The sequence below is a fragment of the Trichophyton rubrum genome (assembly GCF_000151425.1).
Source record: "Trichophyton rubrum CBS 118892 genomic scaffold supercont2.2, whole genome shotgun sequence".
NCBI lineage: Eukaryota > Fungi > Ascomycota > Eurotiomycetes > Onygenales > Arthrodermataceae > Trichophyton > Trichophyton rubrum.
In genome coordinates this window covers 955,705-973,640 of record NW_003456427.1, presented here as the reverse complement: position 1 = coordinate 973,640, position 17,936 = coordinate 955,705, and the positions used below count along the sequence as shown (strand labels likewise).

General features: G+C 46.2%; 7 protein-coding genes across 8 annotated transcripts; 4 read left to right on the top strand and 3 right to left on the bottom strand.

The window, feature by feature from the left end:
• Positions 1-426: 426 nt before the first annotated feature.
• Positions 427-1,658, top strand: TERG_01913 (uncharacterized protein; the record flags this gene model as incomplete). The annotated part of the gene is made up of 3 exons (XM_003237143.1): positions 427-588; positions 656-1,031; positions 1,099-1,658. 3 exons carry the CDS (start codon positions 427-429, stop codon positions 1,656-1,658), a joined length of 1,098 nt encoding a protein of 365 aa, XP_003237191.1.
• A 471-nt stretch (positions 1,659-2,129) lies between these two features.
• TERG_01912 (uncharacterized protein) lies at positions 2,130-4,278 on the bottom strand (the record flags this gene model as incomplete). Its single annotated transcript, XM_047747828.1, has 8 exons — positions 2,130-2,531; positions 2,599-2,729; positions 2,829-3,296; positions 3,402-3,473; positions 3,625-3,762; positions 3,848-3,903; positions 3,954-4,030; positions 4,102-4,278. 8 exons carry the CDS (start codon positions 4,276-4,278, stop codon positions 2,130-2,132), a joined length of 1,521 nt encoding a protein of 506 aa, XP_047603793.1.
• A 567-nt stretch (positions 4,279-4,845) lies between these two features.
• Positions 4,846-5,808, top strand: TERG_01911 (uncharacterized protein; the record flags this gene model as incomplete). The annotated part of the gene is made up of 1 exon (XM_003237141.1): positions 4,846-5,808. One exon carries the CDS (start codon positions 4,846-4,848, stop codon positions 5,806-5,808), a length of 963 nt encoding a protein of 320 aa, XP_003237189.1.
• A 68-nt stretch (positions 5,809-5,876) lies between these two features.
• On the bottom strand, positions 5,877-7,552 carry TERG_01910 (uncharacterized protein; the record flags this gene model as incomplete). Its single annotated transcript, XM_003237140.1, has 2 exons — positions 5,877-6,641; positions 6,719-7,552. The coding sequence occupies 2 exons, from the start codon at positions 7,550-7,552 to the stop codon at positions 5,877-5,879; spliced, it is 1,599 nt and encodes a 532-aa protein (XP_003237188.1).
• An 830-nt stretch (positions 7,553-8,382) lies between these two features.
• TERG_01909 (uncharacterized protein) lies at positions 8,383-9,407 on the top strand (the record flags this gene model as incomplete). The annotated part of the gene is made up of 2 exons (XM_003237139.1): positions 8,383-8,464; positions 8,533-9,407. 2 exons carry the CDS (start codon positions 8,383-8,385, stop codon positions 9,405-9,407), a joined length of 957 nt encoding a protein of 318 aa, XP_003237187.1.
• A 954-nt stretch (positions 9,408-10,361) lies between these two features.
• TERG_01908 (uncharacterized protein) lies at positions 10,362-16,046 on the top strand (the record flags this gene model as incomplete). The annotated part of the gene is made up of 3 exons (XM_003237138.2): positions 10,362-11,270; positions 11,354-11,816; positions 12,002-16,046. 3 exons carry the CDS (start codon positions 10,362-10,364, stop codon positions 15,358-15,360), a joined length of 4,731 nt encoding a protein of 1,576 aa, XP_003237186.1. The 3' UTR covers positions 15,361-16,046.
• A 73-nt stretch (positions 16,047-16,119) lies between these two features.
• On the bottom strand, positions 16,120-17,932 carry TERG_01907 (uncharacterized protein). Of its 2 annotated transcripts, XM_047749352.1 has the most exons (2): positions 17,822-17,932; positions 16,120-17,770 (listed from the first exon to the last, which is right to left on the bottom strand). In XM_047749352.1, exons 1-2 carry the CDS (start codon positions 17,853-17,855, stop codon positions 16,878-16,880), a joined length of 927 nt encoding a protein of 308 aa, XP_047605531.1. In that variant the 5' UTR covers positions 17,856-17,932; the 3' UTR covers positions 16,120-16,877. The 2 variants fall into 2 exon arrangements, with proteins under 2 accessions (XP_047605531.1, XP_003237185.1); XM_003237137.2 differs by having other exon boundaries at positions 16,120-17,932.
• Positions 17,933-17,936: the final 4 nt, after the last annotated feature.

Sequence of the window (17,936 nt, the reverse complement as noted above, 5' to 3'; positions counted from 1 at the left end):
CCTCCCCACAACGAGGGTCCCATATCCTAGTGTTACTTTTATGACAATATCTGGCTGGCTGTTATAAACCACGGTTAACTAGTTATAATCTTGACTGTTGAGTATTAAGTTCGGGGTCTACAGCTGTCATCAGTAGTTATCCCTCAAATCCCAGGCGAGGCTGTGTTGACTTGCTGCCAAAATGACGATCAATACCCCTCAATCAATATCTGAAACCGAAGATTTGCTACTGTATCTTTCAGATAGTAGTTATATGGGGATATGTTGAGCTAACTCTGTCTACTCCATTAAGCAATTTGAGAGAAAACGAGCAGTTACCTAGTCAAATATAACTACATAGATAGCCAACTACTCACCTACCAGGAGTTGTCTGCTCACTGAGCTGTTTTCTATATCAAAATTTGTCAATACCCAAGCATGCTGAATATGTCTGCTGCTCAAGACAACCCAGGCCGTGGACCTCTAATTATGGGTCTAACTTGGTCATTTGCTGTGTTAGCTACTATAACTGTTGGTCTTCGGTTTTACATTCGTGTCGAACTTAATAACCGTCCTTCGTTGGATGACTGGCTAATTGCCGTTGCCCTTGTGAGTTACAACTAATTATTTTGTGATATTACTTTTATTCTGTCATGCTGAGACTTTATATCTCTAGATCTTCAATTTTGTCTCTCAGTCATTCGTGAGCGTTGGCTTTACATATGGACTTGGAAAGCATGATGCCAACTTACAGCCGAACCAATTAATCAACATCTTGAAATGGATGTGGCTTGCCAACACTCCGGGGCTTCTTGTTGCTATCACTGCACGCCTCTCCATTGCCATGCTTCTCGTTCGTCTTTTTGGAAAAGTCCACAAATGGCTCAAGTGGTTCTTAGTTGTGGTATCGGGACTCTGCACCATCCTGACAGCTATCATAATCCCATGCACATTTCTGCAAACCACTCCTGTTAGCGGAAACTGGAATCCATTCCAGCCAAGTAAACGCTGGAATCCAATGATCTATATTAGTCTTGCATTCCTTACACAATGTGAGTCGCCGCCCATTTCGAATGTATATCTCAATCTTAACCCAGTTAGCTAATAGAAAACAACTAGCCCTGTGGACTTTCACAGATTTAATGTTTGTGTTATTCCCCGTGATCATTATCTGGAGGCTTCAAATGAGCCTAGGGAAACGAATAAGTCTTATACTTCTTATGAGTGCATCCCTCCTTACGATGAGTGTATCGATCCTTAAAACTATAAGTCTCCAACACATCGCCAATCAGCAAGCTGACCCTACTGCCACTGATGTCCAATACGAGTCCTCCATTACCATCTTATGGTCCTGTCTTGAGCAAGCATTCGTCATCATTATGGGCTGCGTTCCAGCTTTGGGATCCTTTACAAAACTAAAGACTGCACAGCCATTACTGACTTCTTTGGATAGTGTCTTACGGTTGATAAATCCATTCAAGAGATCTATAGTAAATAGAGCGGCAAAGGGTAATGGCACGAATTCTCGGGACTACGAGGATTTGGAAATGCCTAAAGCTATATCAGGCTGGAGAGATGGTTTATATGGACCAGCCCTTGACAAGTCACTATCCTCACTGGAAGGAAATCCGCTGGGTGGGTGTTCGACCGCCACGAGAAATGATTATAACTACGTGTGAATAGAGTTAAAACAAAACCTAGGTGTAAGTAATTAATATTGAATCCGAATGGACGAAGCCGGAAAGGTAAATTTATCAGTAAAGTGACAAAGCGACTAGGCCAACGGACCCGACTCCTAGCCTGAATGAAATCGTACATTTGACAGCTTATAGATCCTCAGAGGATAAATTATCCTCCTTTAGTAGGGTATACTTGGCTAGACGAATGCTAAAAAGTGACTACGTTGTTATGATTTTATTATTGTAAAAAATTGATGGTTTTGACCCACGAGGTATATCAAAAGGTGTCAGATATATGCTGTTATTTAGTTAATATATCTTGCTTGGTCTTATGCCTCGCACATGCCATAGCCCGCTCGACATCATCATTCTCCTTTTGACAAAAATTAATCTACGCAAATTGCAATCGCATATTGCGTTCCATGGTAGTGATCAATTCGTATCAATCTATTATTAAAAAGGTAATGGAACCTATCTATCGCCCTTCTCAGCGACATTTTCTTCACTTTTTTGCTTGCTATCTTTTTTTCTCAAGTCATGCCAGCCCATTCCCCATAACACAAGTGCGCAAGCAGCACCCACTGCAGCAACCAAGTAAAAAACCCTATCAATACTGTTGGCGTATGCAATCAGAACCCCGGGTAAATCCTCCAACTGGACAATGGAGCGGAAACCAGTGGCTCCAGCTTTGATAATTGCGGCTGAATTGGCATTTGGTGCATGTTCATACAGTTGTGAGCCAAGGCTAGAGAGAAATATCACATTGCACAAGACAAGCATGATAGCCGGTCCAAGGGACTGAGCAAAGATGACTAAAGCCATGCCTGTAGCAAGTTTCTCTCCACTTATTGCAGCTTGAATTGTAATTATAGCCTTATATTGTTAATAACTTATGTCCCGCCAATGCTGTGTTCAGATACATGGAAAACCAAATACTAACCAGTTGCATGCTTAATCCTGATCCAATCCCGGCTAGTAATTGAAATCCAACCCAGTATTCTGTTGGACTACCTGGCCGTAAAATCGAATAGAGTCCGCTCCCGAGAGACAAGAGAATGGTTCCAGTAACTGCTAGAGGTATCACAAAACCCATTTTTTGTACTAAGGTAAATTAGCAGCCTCACTTTCTGCAATCAGCGGTAAGGAAAAGTGTAATGGTTTTAGACTTACACAATACTCCAGAGAGTCCAGCCGCAACAAGCTGCGGAAGAATGGTAGGTAGCAAATATACTCCACTGAGCACAGGAGTTGCATTATTGATGGCTTGAAAATATATTGGGAGAAAGAATGAGGCACCATACACTGCTGATATCATGAATGCCTGGTATAATGCAGATGTCCAGACAGGTCTCAGTTTCAGCATAGAATGTGGTAGTAATGCATCATTCCCCTTATATCTATTCCAAAAGATCCAAATGGCAAAATTTGCGGCAAAGCCACAAAAGAGCCCAATGACGCGGGGGGAATTCCATGGGTATTGATTGACTCCATACTGGAGCGCAAGTAGAAGCTGTAGTATAGCTGGGGCAAATAGGAGAAAGCCGACAAGGTCTAAGTGGTGGTGTAGTTTCGAAAGTACTACAGATACGTTGGGCTTTCGTGTTTGTTCTGGAATGCTCAAAAAGAGAAGAAAAAATGCTGTAAATGCACCTAGGGGTAAATTTATGTAGAAGCCTAATTGTGAACTGTGTGAGTCTCTTTTATGGACGAGGAAACAAAAAATGCTTGTTAGGTAATACTCACACCACCTCCACGTCGTGTAGGAAGTGAAAGCCCCTCCAACAAGAGGTCCAGCAACAAGTCCAAGCTGGTTTACTATCAATAAGAGTCACCTTAGTAACACTACAATATTTGATATCGAGTCAAGGACGGCTTACATCCCATTGTTAGACCAATCAAGGCTATACCAAAACGAGTCAGTAATTGTACGTCTTAAAAATTCGAAATGTTACTAGAATTTACTTACTAGGACGCCTTTCCAATGGAACACAACTTGAGATTATGGTGATTGCACCATTAATGATACCAGAAGCGCCGAACCCAGCAATAGCACGGCCAACAATGAGCATGTTGGATGAGATGGCAGCACCACAGAGAACGGAACCTATCTCAAAGATAGCAAAAAAGGTCAAAAAGGTCCACTAAAATTTTGCATTAATATTGACATATATAAAGCAGCTGGTATATACAAACCTTTGAGTTGAAATTTGTATATATTTTTCCAGTAAGGGGCTGTGGAGCAGCGCTGTAACTTGTCAGCTGAATCTTCATATCTTGGAGCGCAAATGACCAGACCTTCCGAATTGATATGCACTAGCATACCATCCTACATCGGGGAGGGAGTTGAAGGTATTGGTAATATGAGGAATTGCCTTATAGCGGATGCAGAGGGTTAGTGTCCTCGCTGAAGATATAGGTAATCTATATGACATGGCGAACTTACCGTTCCAATGACCATTGTGTCCAAGAGCATAAGAAAACAGGCAAGGGCTACGCTACTGACAATCAAAAAAAGTTTGAAGCCTGTAACACACTCGACAGAAGATACTGGGCTTGTATCAATCTTCCCTGGTTTTTGAGCATCCAGGTCTGATGACAATATCTCCTTATCTGGCGACATTTTTTTGGTGGTTTTTATTTCCAGATAATTAGTTAGTCACTGTCGAAGGAACGCAGAGGACGGGAAATGGGGTTGAGTGACCAGCTATCAATAATTTATTTCTCGCTATCCATGCTGGGGAACTGTCACCTTTTAGTTGAAGAGACGGGTGCTCAACTAGAGATAAACAAGTGCCTTCGAACGCGGAACAAAAGTCAAGAACCCACAATTGGCTTCGGGATGGGCATAACCTTAATTTAGTGCAAACCTTGCTACCAATTTAACTTTGCTAAGTACATGGGAGGGGCCTTGGCAGAGCCTTTTGACTTTCATGCATAGGCACGACGTACACGGAGTATAAATGCATGCATATCACAGCCAATCCCTGCCAGCCTTACATATCCAACAGATAATTCCTTGTTTACAACATCACGCCATTAATCTGCATGTCACTTCAGCTGATCAAATAATCCAGGTTGAAAGTATTTTTTGTCAGGGGTACCTATAAGTATTAAAGACGCACCTGGGCATGTAGGATTCGGATTGACTGGATTTCAAACCAACCTGATCAACGGCAACTAAAGAAATATGTCTACATCCAACAATGCCGTTTTTGTCTGTGGTGCCACCGGTAGCCAAGGAGGTGCCCTAGCGTTAAAACTTCGAAAGGACCTAAATTGGTCCGTTCATTCGACCGTCCGGAATCTTACCTCACCTGCGGCAATATCTCTTCTTGAAGCCGGCGTGAAACTTACCCAAGGTGACTGGGATAATGAAGCAGCATTAACTGCTGCCCTTCAAGGATGCAATAAAATATTTCTCTGCTTGTTACCGGATTTCAAAGACTCGGACAGGGAACGACGTCAGGCAGAAGTCATCGTCAAAGTGGCCAAGGCAGCAGGAGTGAAGCAAGTGATTGTGTCGACTTCTCTAGGCGTCTTCACGCTGGATGACCATCAACTTGAAACTGAGGTCCGAGAACACCTTACGCTGGACTCTTTTATGGCACGACATATCGCTAGCAAAAAAGGGGTTGAGGATGCAGTTCGAAACGGGTGCTTCGATTATTGGACCATCCTTCGGCCTTCCTTCTTTATGGCTAATTTCTTAGAGCCCAAGGTTGCAAGATACCCTGAGCCGAGAGAACATGGTACTTGGACTACAGCAATGACACCAGAGGCTCGATTAGCTTTAATTGACCACGTTGACATTGCAGCGTTTGCGGTTGAAGCCCTCCGTGAACCTCAGAAATTTCATGGACGTGCATTCGGACTAGCGAGCGATATATTGACAGTTCAAAAAACGCTGGATGTACTGGGAAAAGCAGCAGCGAAGCCACTCAAAGCAATCTTCATGACGGATGAAGAGATCCGTGAGAAGCAAAAGACATCAAATGTGTTCACCAATTCTCAGATCTCGATGAGATATATGACTAAATACATTGACATGGATGAAATTACGGCGGTCATTCAACCAACTTCTTTTGAGGAATTTTTAGACAGAGAAGATAAAGCCGTACGCAAAACTTACAGCCCTAGAAATAGTGCATAGAACGAACAAACTTACGAAATATTAATCATGGTTATATGTGTCAACACTATTTTCATCTGAAGCAATATTCAATCCTGAAAATTCTCCTGTTGCCACCTAGTAACGTGTAGTTCCGCTTTCTGTGGAGGGAGCATGAAGTTAAGTAGTGAGGCTCTCTTTCCAGGGCTTTTTATAACTTCCACATCATAGTTAAGGAGTGCATAAGCAGTTGCTTGTTTTACCATGTAGGCCACAAACCACCTCCCTGGGCAAGCATGTCTCCCATATCCAAACGGAAGAAATGACGTACTGACGGTGGTTACAAGCTCCCTTTTTCCTGTGGTTGGCTGTTCGTTGGATGATGTTTCATGCTCTCGCGAAAACCTAAAAGCATCAAAGCGTTCAGGGTTCTGATAGATGTCCCGATCATGGTGAACCATCTGGGCTGGAAAAACGGTTCGAAGCCCGGACTCAGCAGAAATTTGAATTCCCTCCCCGATATTGATTGGTTGACCAGAGATAATATCCAGAGGAAGCAAATGCACCATCACATCATTGAGGCGCATGGACTCACGCACAGCAGAGTCGAGGCAGTATAGTTTGTCAATTGCTTCCTTGCTTGACAGTCCTTGGTATTGGGCAGAGACTTTTTGACATTCGGCAATTAAAGTGCTGACAATCTCATTGCTAGAAGGACTGCAGTGGATATCAAGTACAACATGTACAAAAACCCAACCAATAGCGAAGACGAACATGGAAGTGAGGGCGAGGATGCGACCAGCTATTTTTTTCGCGGTAAGCTGCTCCGGTCCATGATTCTCAGATACTTCAATGAGCCACTTAATTACGTCGCCCTACAAGCAATAGCTATCGTTAGAATTAGATCTAAGTCAAATTATTGGGGGAATACTGCTTGAACATTCAAACATACCTGGCTGTCTCTCTGATTTCCTTTCTCATGACGATACTGAAAAAGTCGCTCTTCCACAAGCGGGATCAAAATAGTTAATAGCTTTCGTTCATAATACTTGGCACGCAACGCGATTAATGGGCCTACCACTAACCGCATCCCAGGAGGTAGACAATTGATAAGACAAGCGTCCACCAAGACGGCATTGGCATACAATCTTGACTGCTCCAAGTAGTCTTCATCTCTACATCCAGGTAGCCCAACCATGATGCGGAGTGATGCCCGGGCAATGATTCGTACCATGGAATCCCACGCCTTGATAACCCTACCATCCCTTGAGTCTCCCCAGTATGTTTGAAATGCCCCTTGCCATTCTTCAAACATTATCTTCGTAAGGGAACTCATATCCTTCTCTCTTAGGTGGTGACGAACAATATCGAAGTGAATGGTGTTTCCCCAGACATCCTTGTCAGACATTAGATATTGAAATTGGGCATTCTCGAGCAATGCATTGAAACTGGATAACTCGTTTCTAGGTTTGTTGAGAAGCCCCAGCTTAGAGGGGGGAAGTACTAAGACGGCTCCCCCGATCCACATGGTAGGAAGGGCAAATGGTTTGTTAGCCTTTGAAAACTTTTCGTACCCCTCGCGCATCGTCTCTTGCATCGATATCACTGATTTTGCGATTGCAAAGGACCAAGAAAGAGCCCCATCTCCAGGAGAAATACCAACAACATCAAGCTGAGCCCATACTTTGTTCGATTTTTTGGATCTCCCAACCATAAACAAGAGCCAAGGGATCAGTATGCTTGCTATTGCAACTGCACCAGCCAAGAATTGATTTACTGAGGCCATAGTGGATTTTCAAGGGAAAGAAAAATGTGTAAGACTTAGATTGGAATAAGAGGTAATGTCAGGAACAGGACGCGTAGGCTGATTATATAGCGCAAACTGCCTGTTAGAATGGGGTACAACATGGCATATGTCGGAGAGGAATTTAGTCACCTTAATCACCTAGTTGACTAACCAATTGGCTAGTTAGATGAAGGGAAAAAAAGGGCTCCCAGCGAGCGGCAGTGTACGCGGAAAACGACCCCAGTCATGCTCATTAGGATTTCCCTAAGATTTCTTTTCAGGACTTTTTATAAGTTGGAAGCACGCTCACTAGATTGTGGTGTTATCAATTTGTAATTGCCTTGACGAGTTAACCAGGTATGCATAACCAGCCAGTGACGAGATAGTCAGGCTGTATGTGCTGGGGTTTGCATCCATCACAATATGCATGCCGTGTATTTCTGCATCTGTAGGATTATTATGATCTAAAAAATGGAAAAGTATTCCATCGGTTGTTTTCACCCGGTATAGGCCGAATGCGAGGTAGTATGTATAACTGCAGGAAAGCAGGCTGATTATTATTTACTTTTAGCCGTTGACCAACTTGAAAGTCTAAAAAGTGGACCCGTCATCAAATTGACGGAAAAAGTGCTTGGATTACATAACAAGGTTTAATCACGTGACTAATATGAAGGCAGTGACCTTGTCTTACCTAAGGCCCTCGAGCTGTCCGACTTTCTCCATAATGTGCGGCTTCGAAAAGGCCCAGGCAAATAACAGTCGCGAAGTGTCCCATCCTCCATATCACCTTAGTCAATAACGGGGGGGGGTTGGATGGGCTCAAAACCATCATGGCATTCTATGATTTGAATATTCCGTATAATGAACCCAACGCACCGGGAATCGCTAATACATTGCGATTCTTATCTGAATGTGAGTTCCCCAATTGATCAGATACACAACTGCAGGAGAATATCAAGTTCATGTGTTTGTTTGTTTAGTGGGATACTCTACCGTGGCCCTTTCGCAATCGATAGCAGGAAAACTGCCTGCGACCGTGTCCCCGTTACCTCTACCAAGCAATGTTCCCCCGTCTCTCACCATCCTGACTCGATTAAATATCACACTCTCGGATGCCACACAAAACCAGCGCCTAGCAACGTTAGCACAATCGTACTCACTGGTTGCTATACGCCCTGTGAATGAGAAGGCGCTGTCTCAGGCTTGTAATAGCCTTGACTGTGATATCATATCTCTCGACCTATCTACACGGCTACCGTACCATTTTAAATTCAAAACCCTCTCCGCAGCAGTATCACGAGGCGTACGACTTGAAATATGTTATGGACCTGGAGTAACGGGTAGCGGGATGGAGGCGAGACGAAACCTAATATCAAATGCAGCATCGTTGATCCGTGCCGCGCGGGGCAGAGGGATCATTATCTCTAGCGAAGCAAAGCAAGCTCTTGGTGTCCGGGCGCCATGGGACATTGTGAATCTTGCGTGTGTCTGGGGGATGAAATCTGAGAGGGCGAAGGAGGCGGTAAGTGAGGAGGCAAGGAAGGTGGTGGATATGGCTCGGGTAAAGAGGACGAGCTTCCGCGGAACGGTGGATGTGATGTACGGAGGAGAGGGGGATGACGCTGGCGCAAAGAAGGCTGATCTGGTCAATAAACCAGGAAAACAGCCAGCCACTGTCTCTCTCGGCGCGTCTGATCGGGGCGGCGTGAAACGGAAAGCGTCCTTAAGTGGCCCTGAAGGTCCGAGTAAGCCTTCTGACGAGCCGCAACTATCCAAACGAGAGATGAAGAGACGGGCGAAAAAGGCCAGGTTAGCGAGCGCCAACTCTTCAGGCGCGTCTCTGGCAGCTTCATGACAGACTTACATCGATTCGATTCAGCCGTCCTCCGTATCTTACGATGGGACTAGGCTACCCATCCCATATCTAGCGTAGAATAGCCAGCCTGTGAAAGTCCATCTCCCTCTTCTCTCAGCCAATAACAAGCTCTTTCATGCATGTGGCCTGTATGATTCGCCATCACTGTAGCACAGTCACAGTATCAGCTCCCCTCCATGGCTACTCTAGGCGACATATATCATCTCGCCAGCCTCCCCCCTTCTCTCCAACGCAACCCTCTCTTCGCTTTCATCCCATCTTCTCTCAATATAACATATGCACGTGACAATCTCATGTGACTTGCTGATATTCTATGCTGATTGGTTGCATTATGAGAAGCTCTGACCCACTCACCTGACCAAAAGGAGGAAAAGAGGTCCGTGCGCTGCCTTGCAAAAACTTCGCCTTTTCCTCCTTTTCTCGCTTTCGCACCTCAATCTCAACATCAACTTCACGACGTCGCGTCTTCACCTCTTCAACCCCCAGCTTCTCTCCATCCGCCCTTCTTTCAACCCCTACTTATACTTGTTGTTTCGCGCCTCCAGTGACAGGTGGTGGCGTCACCTTGCGATCTATCTCGGACTTCTTCTCATCTTCCATCTCGACAAGTCACGCTTTCACTGTTCTGTTTCCAGGGTATCTTGGAATGCGTGTGAACAAGCCAGCAGAAAACATAACTTCCCCCCAGTTAAGGACCATTTTATAATTGTCCACCTGTCTTATTTCATCTTCTCTACGTGTTTTTCTTTTCTTTTCTTTTCTTTTTTCTTCAGCCCTGTTTGAATGTGTCGATTCGTCGTCACGGACTCGCTGCCCTGAGGAAAACGTACTGGAATTGCCCAGTTGAAAACAAGACCCTTGAGAGGACAAGAGAAAACATAATATATCTTGCTGCCTAAGCTAGCTCTTTGCCCTGCGGCTACATAGTTAGCCATGGCAGTGTCTTTGAGCTCGCCTGGGAGCTCAAGTTCTTCCTCTTTCGACCCATATTCTGAAAATGTCACAGATTCAAATTCACAGAACAAATCCCAAGCCGGAACACCCGGACAAGATGACAGCGATGTTGCTGCTTCCAGTTCCACTGTCGTTGCTTCAAGTGCTCATTCCAGCCAGCTTGTTTCACGCGGCCACCGTCTGGAAACCCCCAAGAATGTATCCACTGCTACTGAGATAACTACCTCTGCCACCAACAGTACCCAGTCTCGCCGGAAACGCAAACGCGGTGCAGCTGGTGACCATCCAGCAGGGACCCAGGTTTCAGATGCTCAATACTCATCAGAGTATGATAGCCGTCATTTTGGTGTTAAATCCCAATCAGACTCGCCATCGAGTTTCGTGGATGGCACAAAGCGTGTCAAGTTCAGAGATGATGTGAAGCCGGACTTTTCCGTCGATCCATCTATGGATACCATACCCGAGGATAAGTCCAAGTTACCAAGAGAAATATGGCAACACATTTTTACTTTTCTTCCGCCTGTTTCACTTGGACGTGTCTTGCAAGTTAACCGCACTTTTAAAGCTTTGCTTACCACTGGTCAGCCCGAGTTGCCCTCTGGTCGTGCAACTCCAGGCTCACTGAAATATGTTAATCCGGTTCATATTTGGTCCATCTCACGAAAGTCTTTCCATTCAAGCATGCCACGTCCATTAAGTCCTTTGTCAGAAATGGATATGTGGAAACTTATCCGCGGAACCTCTTGTCAATTTTGCAACAGAGCCGGGTCTGTTCAATCACCAGAAACTTCGCCCTTTGAAAGTGGACCGGGGGAGAACGGCGTCAGAATCATCTGGCCTTTAGCCGTTCGTTCATGTGGAGACTGCTTAAAGGCAAATTGTGACACTGTAAGTCATACTCGATTATTATTTTCCCTTATTTACCGTGTGTCGTCTCTTATGCGAATTGAAAAACTAATTGCCTTTATTAGGAAATGGACCTTCTCTTCTCCTCTACTCTGCCTTCAGTCTTGGTTCCTGCTCTTCCCTTTGCATTCTTAACAGCATCGCTGAATTATGTTTCATCTGTCTCTCTTCGTGGAAGTCAACCTCCAGTCGGCATGGTCCTGACCAAGCATTTTCTTAAATCCCAGGTTGAGGCATTAAAATCCAGATTTGGGGAAGTCAAAGCCCTAGGGCCTGCAGCCGCAGAGGAATGGATGAAAGGCCTTGATGGAAATGGCAAAGAAAAGATCGCTGACGCAGCGCGGTGGGAGCAGTGGGAATTAGCGGGCGGCCTTCGCAGTCTCAAGTCACCTCTACAAGCCCCATCTAATGGTACTAAGACACACTCTGCAAAACCTGAATCAGCTGATGCAGGCTCCGCACGTCTCCCTATCGCGAACCATCGTCCAAGTAATAGCCTCGGCGGCAATGCACCACCCACCAATTTAGGTATGTTATACCCTCCATACATTATTTCATCCCCTTGTTCCGGCTCTCGAGTTTTGGCTCTCGAGTTTTGGTCTTTTAATGGCTTCCTTTGATGTTATCAACCCGTGCTGTCTTCTTTTTACCCAGCTATGCTAGGGTAGTATAGCTATATTTACATCCTTTTTTACTGATAGCATGTCCTTTAGATACTGTTATTACCTCACGGCCTCGCAGCACTGGTGCGCAGCCCGGCTTCCCACTTCCACCAAACTCCCAACTTTCTCGAGAACGCAACCTGCGTCAGATCAACGAGGCAAAAGCCAGTCGTCGAAGTGAAATTGAAAGGCGATGCGCAGAACTTGATCCACCACTTGCTCCCGAGGTTATTAATCATATGGAATCGTTCACAGCTGCGATCCAGATCACACATCCATTTACTGATAGAGATTGGGAAATCTTGAAGCCTCGGCTTTTAGCCCAGCGCGAAGTTGCTGAACGTCGTGAAAATGAGCGCAAGCTTCATGACGCACTTCTGCAAGCAAAATCTGATGAGCGGCGTCACCAAGAGGCCCAACTTAAAGAGGCTAAGGAGCTACTTGACCGTGAATGGGAGGATGTCCAAAAACCAATCAAAGAACGGATGGCCGGCTATGCCGATGAGATCATCCGTGAGGGTTGGCGTGGAGGTGAAGGGGTCACAAAGGAGAAGTGCCCCAAGTTCGCGGCCGACGTCATTATGTATGTTCGGAAGAGATTCTTGGAAGATTTAGCCCAAGAAGATGCGCGTGCTCGTGCTGAAGGGAAGCCAATTGAAGAAGATCCTCCAAACGGCCCTCCTCGACGCAAAATCATCTTGGAGAACATGAAGTTCATATTTGACACAAAAATCAAACTACTCACTGAACAGTTCCAAAAGGAGCTGTTCTTGTGTAATGGTTGTGATAATAATGCCAAATATTACGGCTTCGAAGGTGTGATTCAGCATTACGCTGCTAAACATACCAATGTTCTCAGTTTAGGCAGTGTTGTTGTTCATTGGCGAGCAGAGTGGCCTGAGCGTCCTCCTTTCAACCCTGACCCTGCGTCTGCAAAGCTGCTCATGTATCCTATGCCGCGTCCGCATGGTGGGCAGCCACATATGGGATACACAAATCCTCAACCATCCCCTGGTCCATATAATAGAACACCATATGGCACACCCTATGCATATGGAACTGGTCCTTATAGACCACCTTCCCCCCAATACTACCCTCCCCCTCCTCCTGGTTATGGATTCTCTCCTCAACAGCCCTACCCTCCTGGCCCTTACGAGCATCAACACGCACCACCAAACCCGCCATACGGCTCACCTTTCCCTGGCCAAGCTTATCCGCCACCCTATGCTCCGGCAGATCCAGGGAGACACCCAGGACCACCGTATCAGCCGCCTTACAGCGGGCCAAGCCATCCACCTGGGCCTTACAATCCTGCTTACCCACCTGCTCCACACCATTCAAGGCCACCGGCTGGTGCTCACAAGCCTAATCAAGGCAGTCAGTCGTTTGGCCTGTACCAAACACATCTAGATGAAATTGCTAAGAATGCTCGAAGTGTTTGGAATGGCACCTCCGGCATCAAGGATCTTCCCCACAATGTACGAGCCCACGTTGTAATCCATCATGTTACCACTCGGTTTGTCGATAAGTTCGGACAAGAACCGGCACTCACCCTTTTCTCTGAAGGATTGAATTCCCATCCTCAAATGAAACCAATCAGAAATCTTAGCGGCTTGGTTTGTAAGGCATGTACTGATATGGCGAGCTCGCGTCGTTCTCGTCAACATGATTCCCGCAATGACCGAAAAATGTATCACCTTCCAGCTCTCTTCAGCCATTTTCAGTCCGTTCACATTGATGCAGCGGCACCTGATGGCACTCAGCCCGATTGGAAGGTACATATGCTATTATTGCCCGACAATGCTGTCATATCATCCTTGGGTCAAGCACCTGGCATGAACCAAGCAAAGTTCCATTTGATTACTTCCGCCTTTCCCTGGGTATTCTCACCAATCACTGCCCCAATTGCCCCGGCTCCAGTGAAAGCTGTGATAAAACCAAACAATCATGGAGCTTACGAGGCGAAAACCAGTGAACATACGAAATACCCTGCTGCAAGTCATAGTGGTAAGAAGTCCGCCAACCACCAAGTCCTCGAGGTTGCCGTGGATGACTTCCCAAGGTTCGTTGAATCTCCAGATGATCCGAAACAATTTGAGCCACCTCGGGATGATGAGTACGACCCTCACCGACCAGCATTTATCGAAACTGCAGCGGACCCCTATGCTCGTGGTGCCCGTGGAAACGCTGGACCTCGTGAAAAGATTCAAGTGAAACATCGTCAAATTGAAACGGTTCCCGGGGAGGAAACTGATATGCAGGCAGACAGTAGGCGTCCTCGTCAACAGCAGCAGAAGCACTCATCTCGGGGGAAAGAACGAGCTGCAAAATCTGGTGGTGCTGATATTGTGCCTCCAGCAGCAGGGAGCGGGACTTCGCAACCCGGTACAAATCGCCCTAAAAGCCGAAATGTATCAGAAGATGGTGAGGTTGCTGAATCCAACGAAGCCAGGGCTGAGGGAGGACCCTCTCCTACCGAAGAGATGAATGCAGCGGAGCACTTCCTGAATAACTTTGTTCCCGGCCAGGATCAAGGCGACTTCGCAACGACCTCGCGAGGATCCAATCCGCAGACACATGGTGAATCTAGAAGTAAATGGCCCAAAACGGCTCCTGCAGAAGAGCGAGAATGGCGTACCTCAACTAATTCTCACGCCGGCGTCGAAGCCGGTCATACAGCCCAACCAGCCCGTAGCGGGAAACATAATGGCTGGGCTGGACGTGGCAAGAGCCCTGCTGTCGGGCGTGAATATCGTGAATATGACCCAAGAGGCGAGGCATTCGACATGCATAGCGGCCCCCCTTCAGTTCGTGGGGATGTTCTGACACCTGATCAGACTGAAGCCCGCAGTCGAAGCCGTGTAGCTACCGCTGATGTGAAAGCTGGATCGGACGCCCGGGGTGGACGACCTCACAACAGGTTCGAGCGGTATGAAGCCCAGAGGCAAGAATCTCTTCGGCCACGTTCAAGATCGCCTCTGCCACAGGAACGGACTGCGGTAGAGTACTACCGTAATCGTAGCCCTCGAGCGAGACAAAGAGCTGCTGCTCTCGCCCCGTCTCATCCGCAGGAAGCCTATGTTGAACGTATCCCTATTGACCATCCTTCCTACGCCAGAGCACCACCACAAGGCCAGTACCGCTACGTTGAAGAGTATATCGAACCTCCTTATGAAGGTGCGGTGGAGTATGTCCCCGTACGTGTTGCGGCTCGGGAGCCGCAGAATGGAGGTCAGTACTACATTGAACGTCCGGTCCATCGTGGTGTTCCTCAAGAATACATTGACTATGATATGGAGTATGCTCGACATCCTGTTATCGAACAACCTCAGCATTACTATCATGGACCAAGCGCACGAGATATTCCTGAGGGTCCTCCAGTCGGTTCACGCCGCGCCAGGTATAGGTAACAAGACTTCTACTTGTTGCATATCTTTTATCTGGCCCGGCTTGAGTGAGCCTTTTTTAATTTTTGATGTTTTGTGTTTCATTCAATCACTCAGTGTATTAAAGAACGGAACTTGTATCTGTTCTTTTCTTCTTTCTCGAGTGATCGCTTCTCCAGTTTTTTGTCACGGTATTGCATTGCAGAACCAATTCTGCTGCGAACTCCTTGCTTGGCTTTTTTTCCTTTTATTTCTTTCTGTTGCCTTTCTTGTCACGAGTTATTACGAGGAACGTATCCTGATTTTCCACCAGTCAATCAGTTTACCCCTTTGCTTAGTATTTTGGACTTTCTTGTACCACTAATCTTGACTTTATTCCGCTTCACTTCCCCTACACTTTGTGAGACCGCTACCGCTAAACAAAAGTATATTGTTTCAAGAGCGCCATGCCCTGGTTGAGAATGCTGGAGATGAACGCACCGCTCATTTCCACATTTGTTGGTCTCTCTGTCTATTGGCGTGGGCATATTACCTACGTGCTGGGTCATATGTATGATACCTGGCTCAAGTGGTGCAGATATCTAACAGAAAGAAAGCTGTCCACATTGACCTACTTAGTCTGAGCCTGGTAGTTCCATTCAAGCGCCTCCTATCCGCTCATCAAATTTTGCTTTTCCTTCCGCCCCTTTTTTAAGTTGTGTTATTTCGGCCGCGGTGAAATGCTGTTTGTCGTATTATGTAGTTACGTTTTCTTTTTGCTGGTTAGGGCGGCTCTTCATCCGTCACTTACCCCCAAAAATAATATGTATAATCACCTTAAATTCGGTTCTCTGGATCCCTATGTTGCCTGTCTTGGTAGGCGATATGTCTAGAGATGGCTGAAGCCTGGAGCTCCTGCAGCGTCAGTGATGAATAAAGCCCTTACACAGCCTGTCTGCTTGGCCCGTCTTACTATGATTCAATGCACAAGGCACCTTGTCTGCGTAAATAATAACATAATTTAGATATGTTGCTTTGTTGCTGGTCCACCTCTGCCTGCCATTTGCAGTCAGGATTGTATACCATTCCATTGAGCGCCAGTTCAAATAAACAGGATGATGCAACATATCAATTTGAGCTGAGGGCGCAGAGGTATATCTGCTACAGGCAGGTTTTTTTTTATTTCGGTAGCTAACTATCGGAAATATAGAATAATTCCACGTGGGACTAAGATAAAAGATCATGTCCCTGATACCTTTATTGTTCCAATTCCCGTTCTTATTCTTATAATGGTATCTCGCTGAACAACGGTATACGACAATAACTGGTCCCAATAGAGCACGGTTCGTTATGTAGACCTCGACGAATAAATGTTATGATATCCGAATGGCTGCATATCTGCGGTGAACTTCTTTGTGCTTAGGGGATGGAAAAGCCTACATAAGTTTATCAGGGCGGATGGAACATAGGCGAATAATAACTTGATCCTTGCGCTTGGGGAATGTCTATATCACGTTCTACTATACATTATCCTAATATGCCTCAACAAACATCGAAAATCGCTAGTCGGATTTCTGGTGTCCCATTGCCCCTAGAGACCTTCTAGCCCAATTAAACAGAACCACGCACCGCCCAAGAAGGTTGCCGAATGCCAACGGCACCCCAAACTTATACCATGTGAGAGGTTGCAGCAGCTCCACCCTCGGCACTGGCATAATAGCATGGCACTCATCTTGTGAAGGTAGATTCCCGACAGGATTCCCAGTAAATTGTTCAATAGCTTCGAGTATAAGCCTGGCGGTATCTCTAGGATGGCTTAAAAACGGTGAATGGCTGGCCCGTAGTTCCCTACACTCCAAGCTCGCACCCATATACCTAGCCATACCAGCCTGCATTCGCTGTATGAAGAGCGGCAAACACTTGTCCTCCGCTGTGCCTATATACCAGCACGGCACATCCAACCAACCAGAGTAGGAGTGTTCGCCGCCTTCAAACAACGCTTTGAGGCTCTGGGGTTCAAGCTGAGAACACCAGTATTCGGCTTCATCTGCTGGTACATCGTGATAGAATTCTTCCCGCGGTGAGGCGACAATTTCGGCGAATCCCGTTTCCTTGTTGACGCGCCATAACGGAGGCGGACGTCCAAGGAAGGGATCCATGAACGCAAGGCCGGTGAAAGTGAAGCCGGACGCAATCAGAATGAGGCCGATGATATATCCTGGCCCTGAAGATTGTTGATCCTGATCTGTTGAACTGTCTTGTGGTCGAGTAAACCCTCTAATGGCACTGTTTCCTACCATGCCACCGTAGGAGTGTGCAAGGACCACAACATTACGGCCCTGGGTAGTCTCGTTTAATATAGCTGTTCGTGCAGCATCAAGGTCATCTTTGAATGTGGCTTCAGGGTTCCCTTGGGTTGATGGAAGAGTCACTAGGACACAGTTGAAATTTCTCTCTGAGAGAATGTTGGTGATCTTTTCAAAGCATGTGGGCTTGTGCCACGCACCGGGTATAAAAACAAGCGTTGGCAGGTAAGACATCCCAGTGACGTGGATATCGACATCAAACAAAGATTAAGATATATATATAATTTGTTATTCCTCCGTATTATTTGCAGAGAT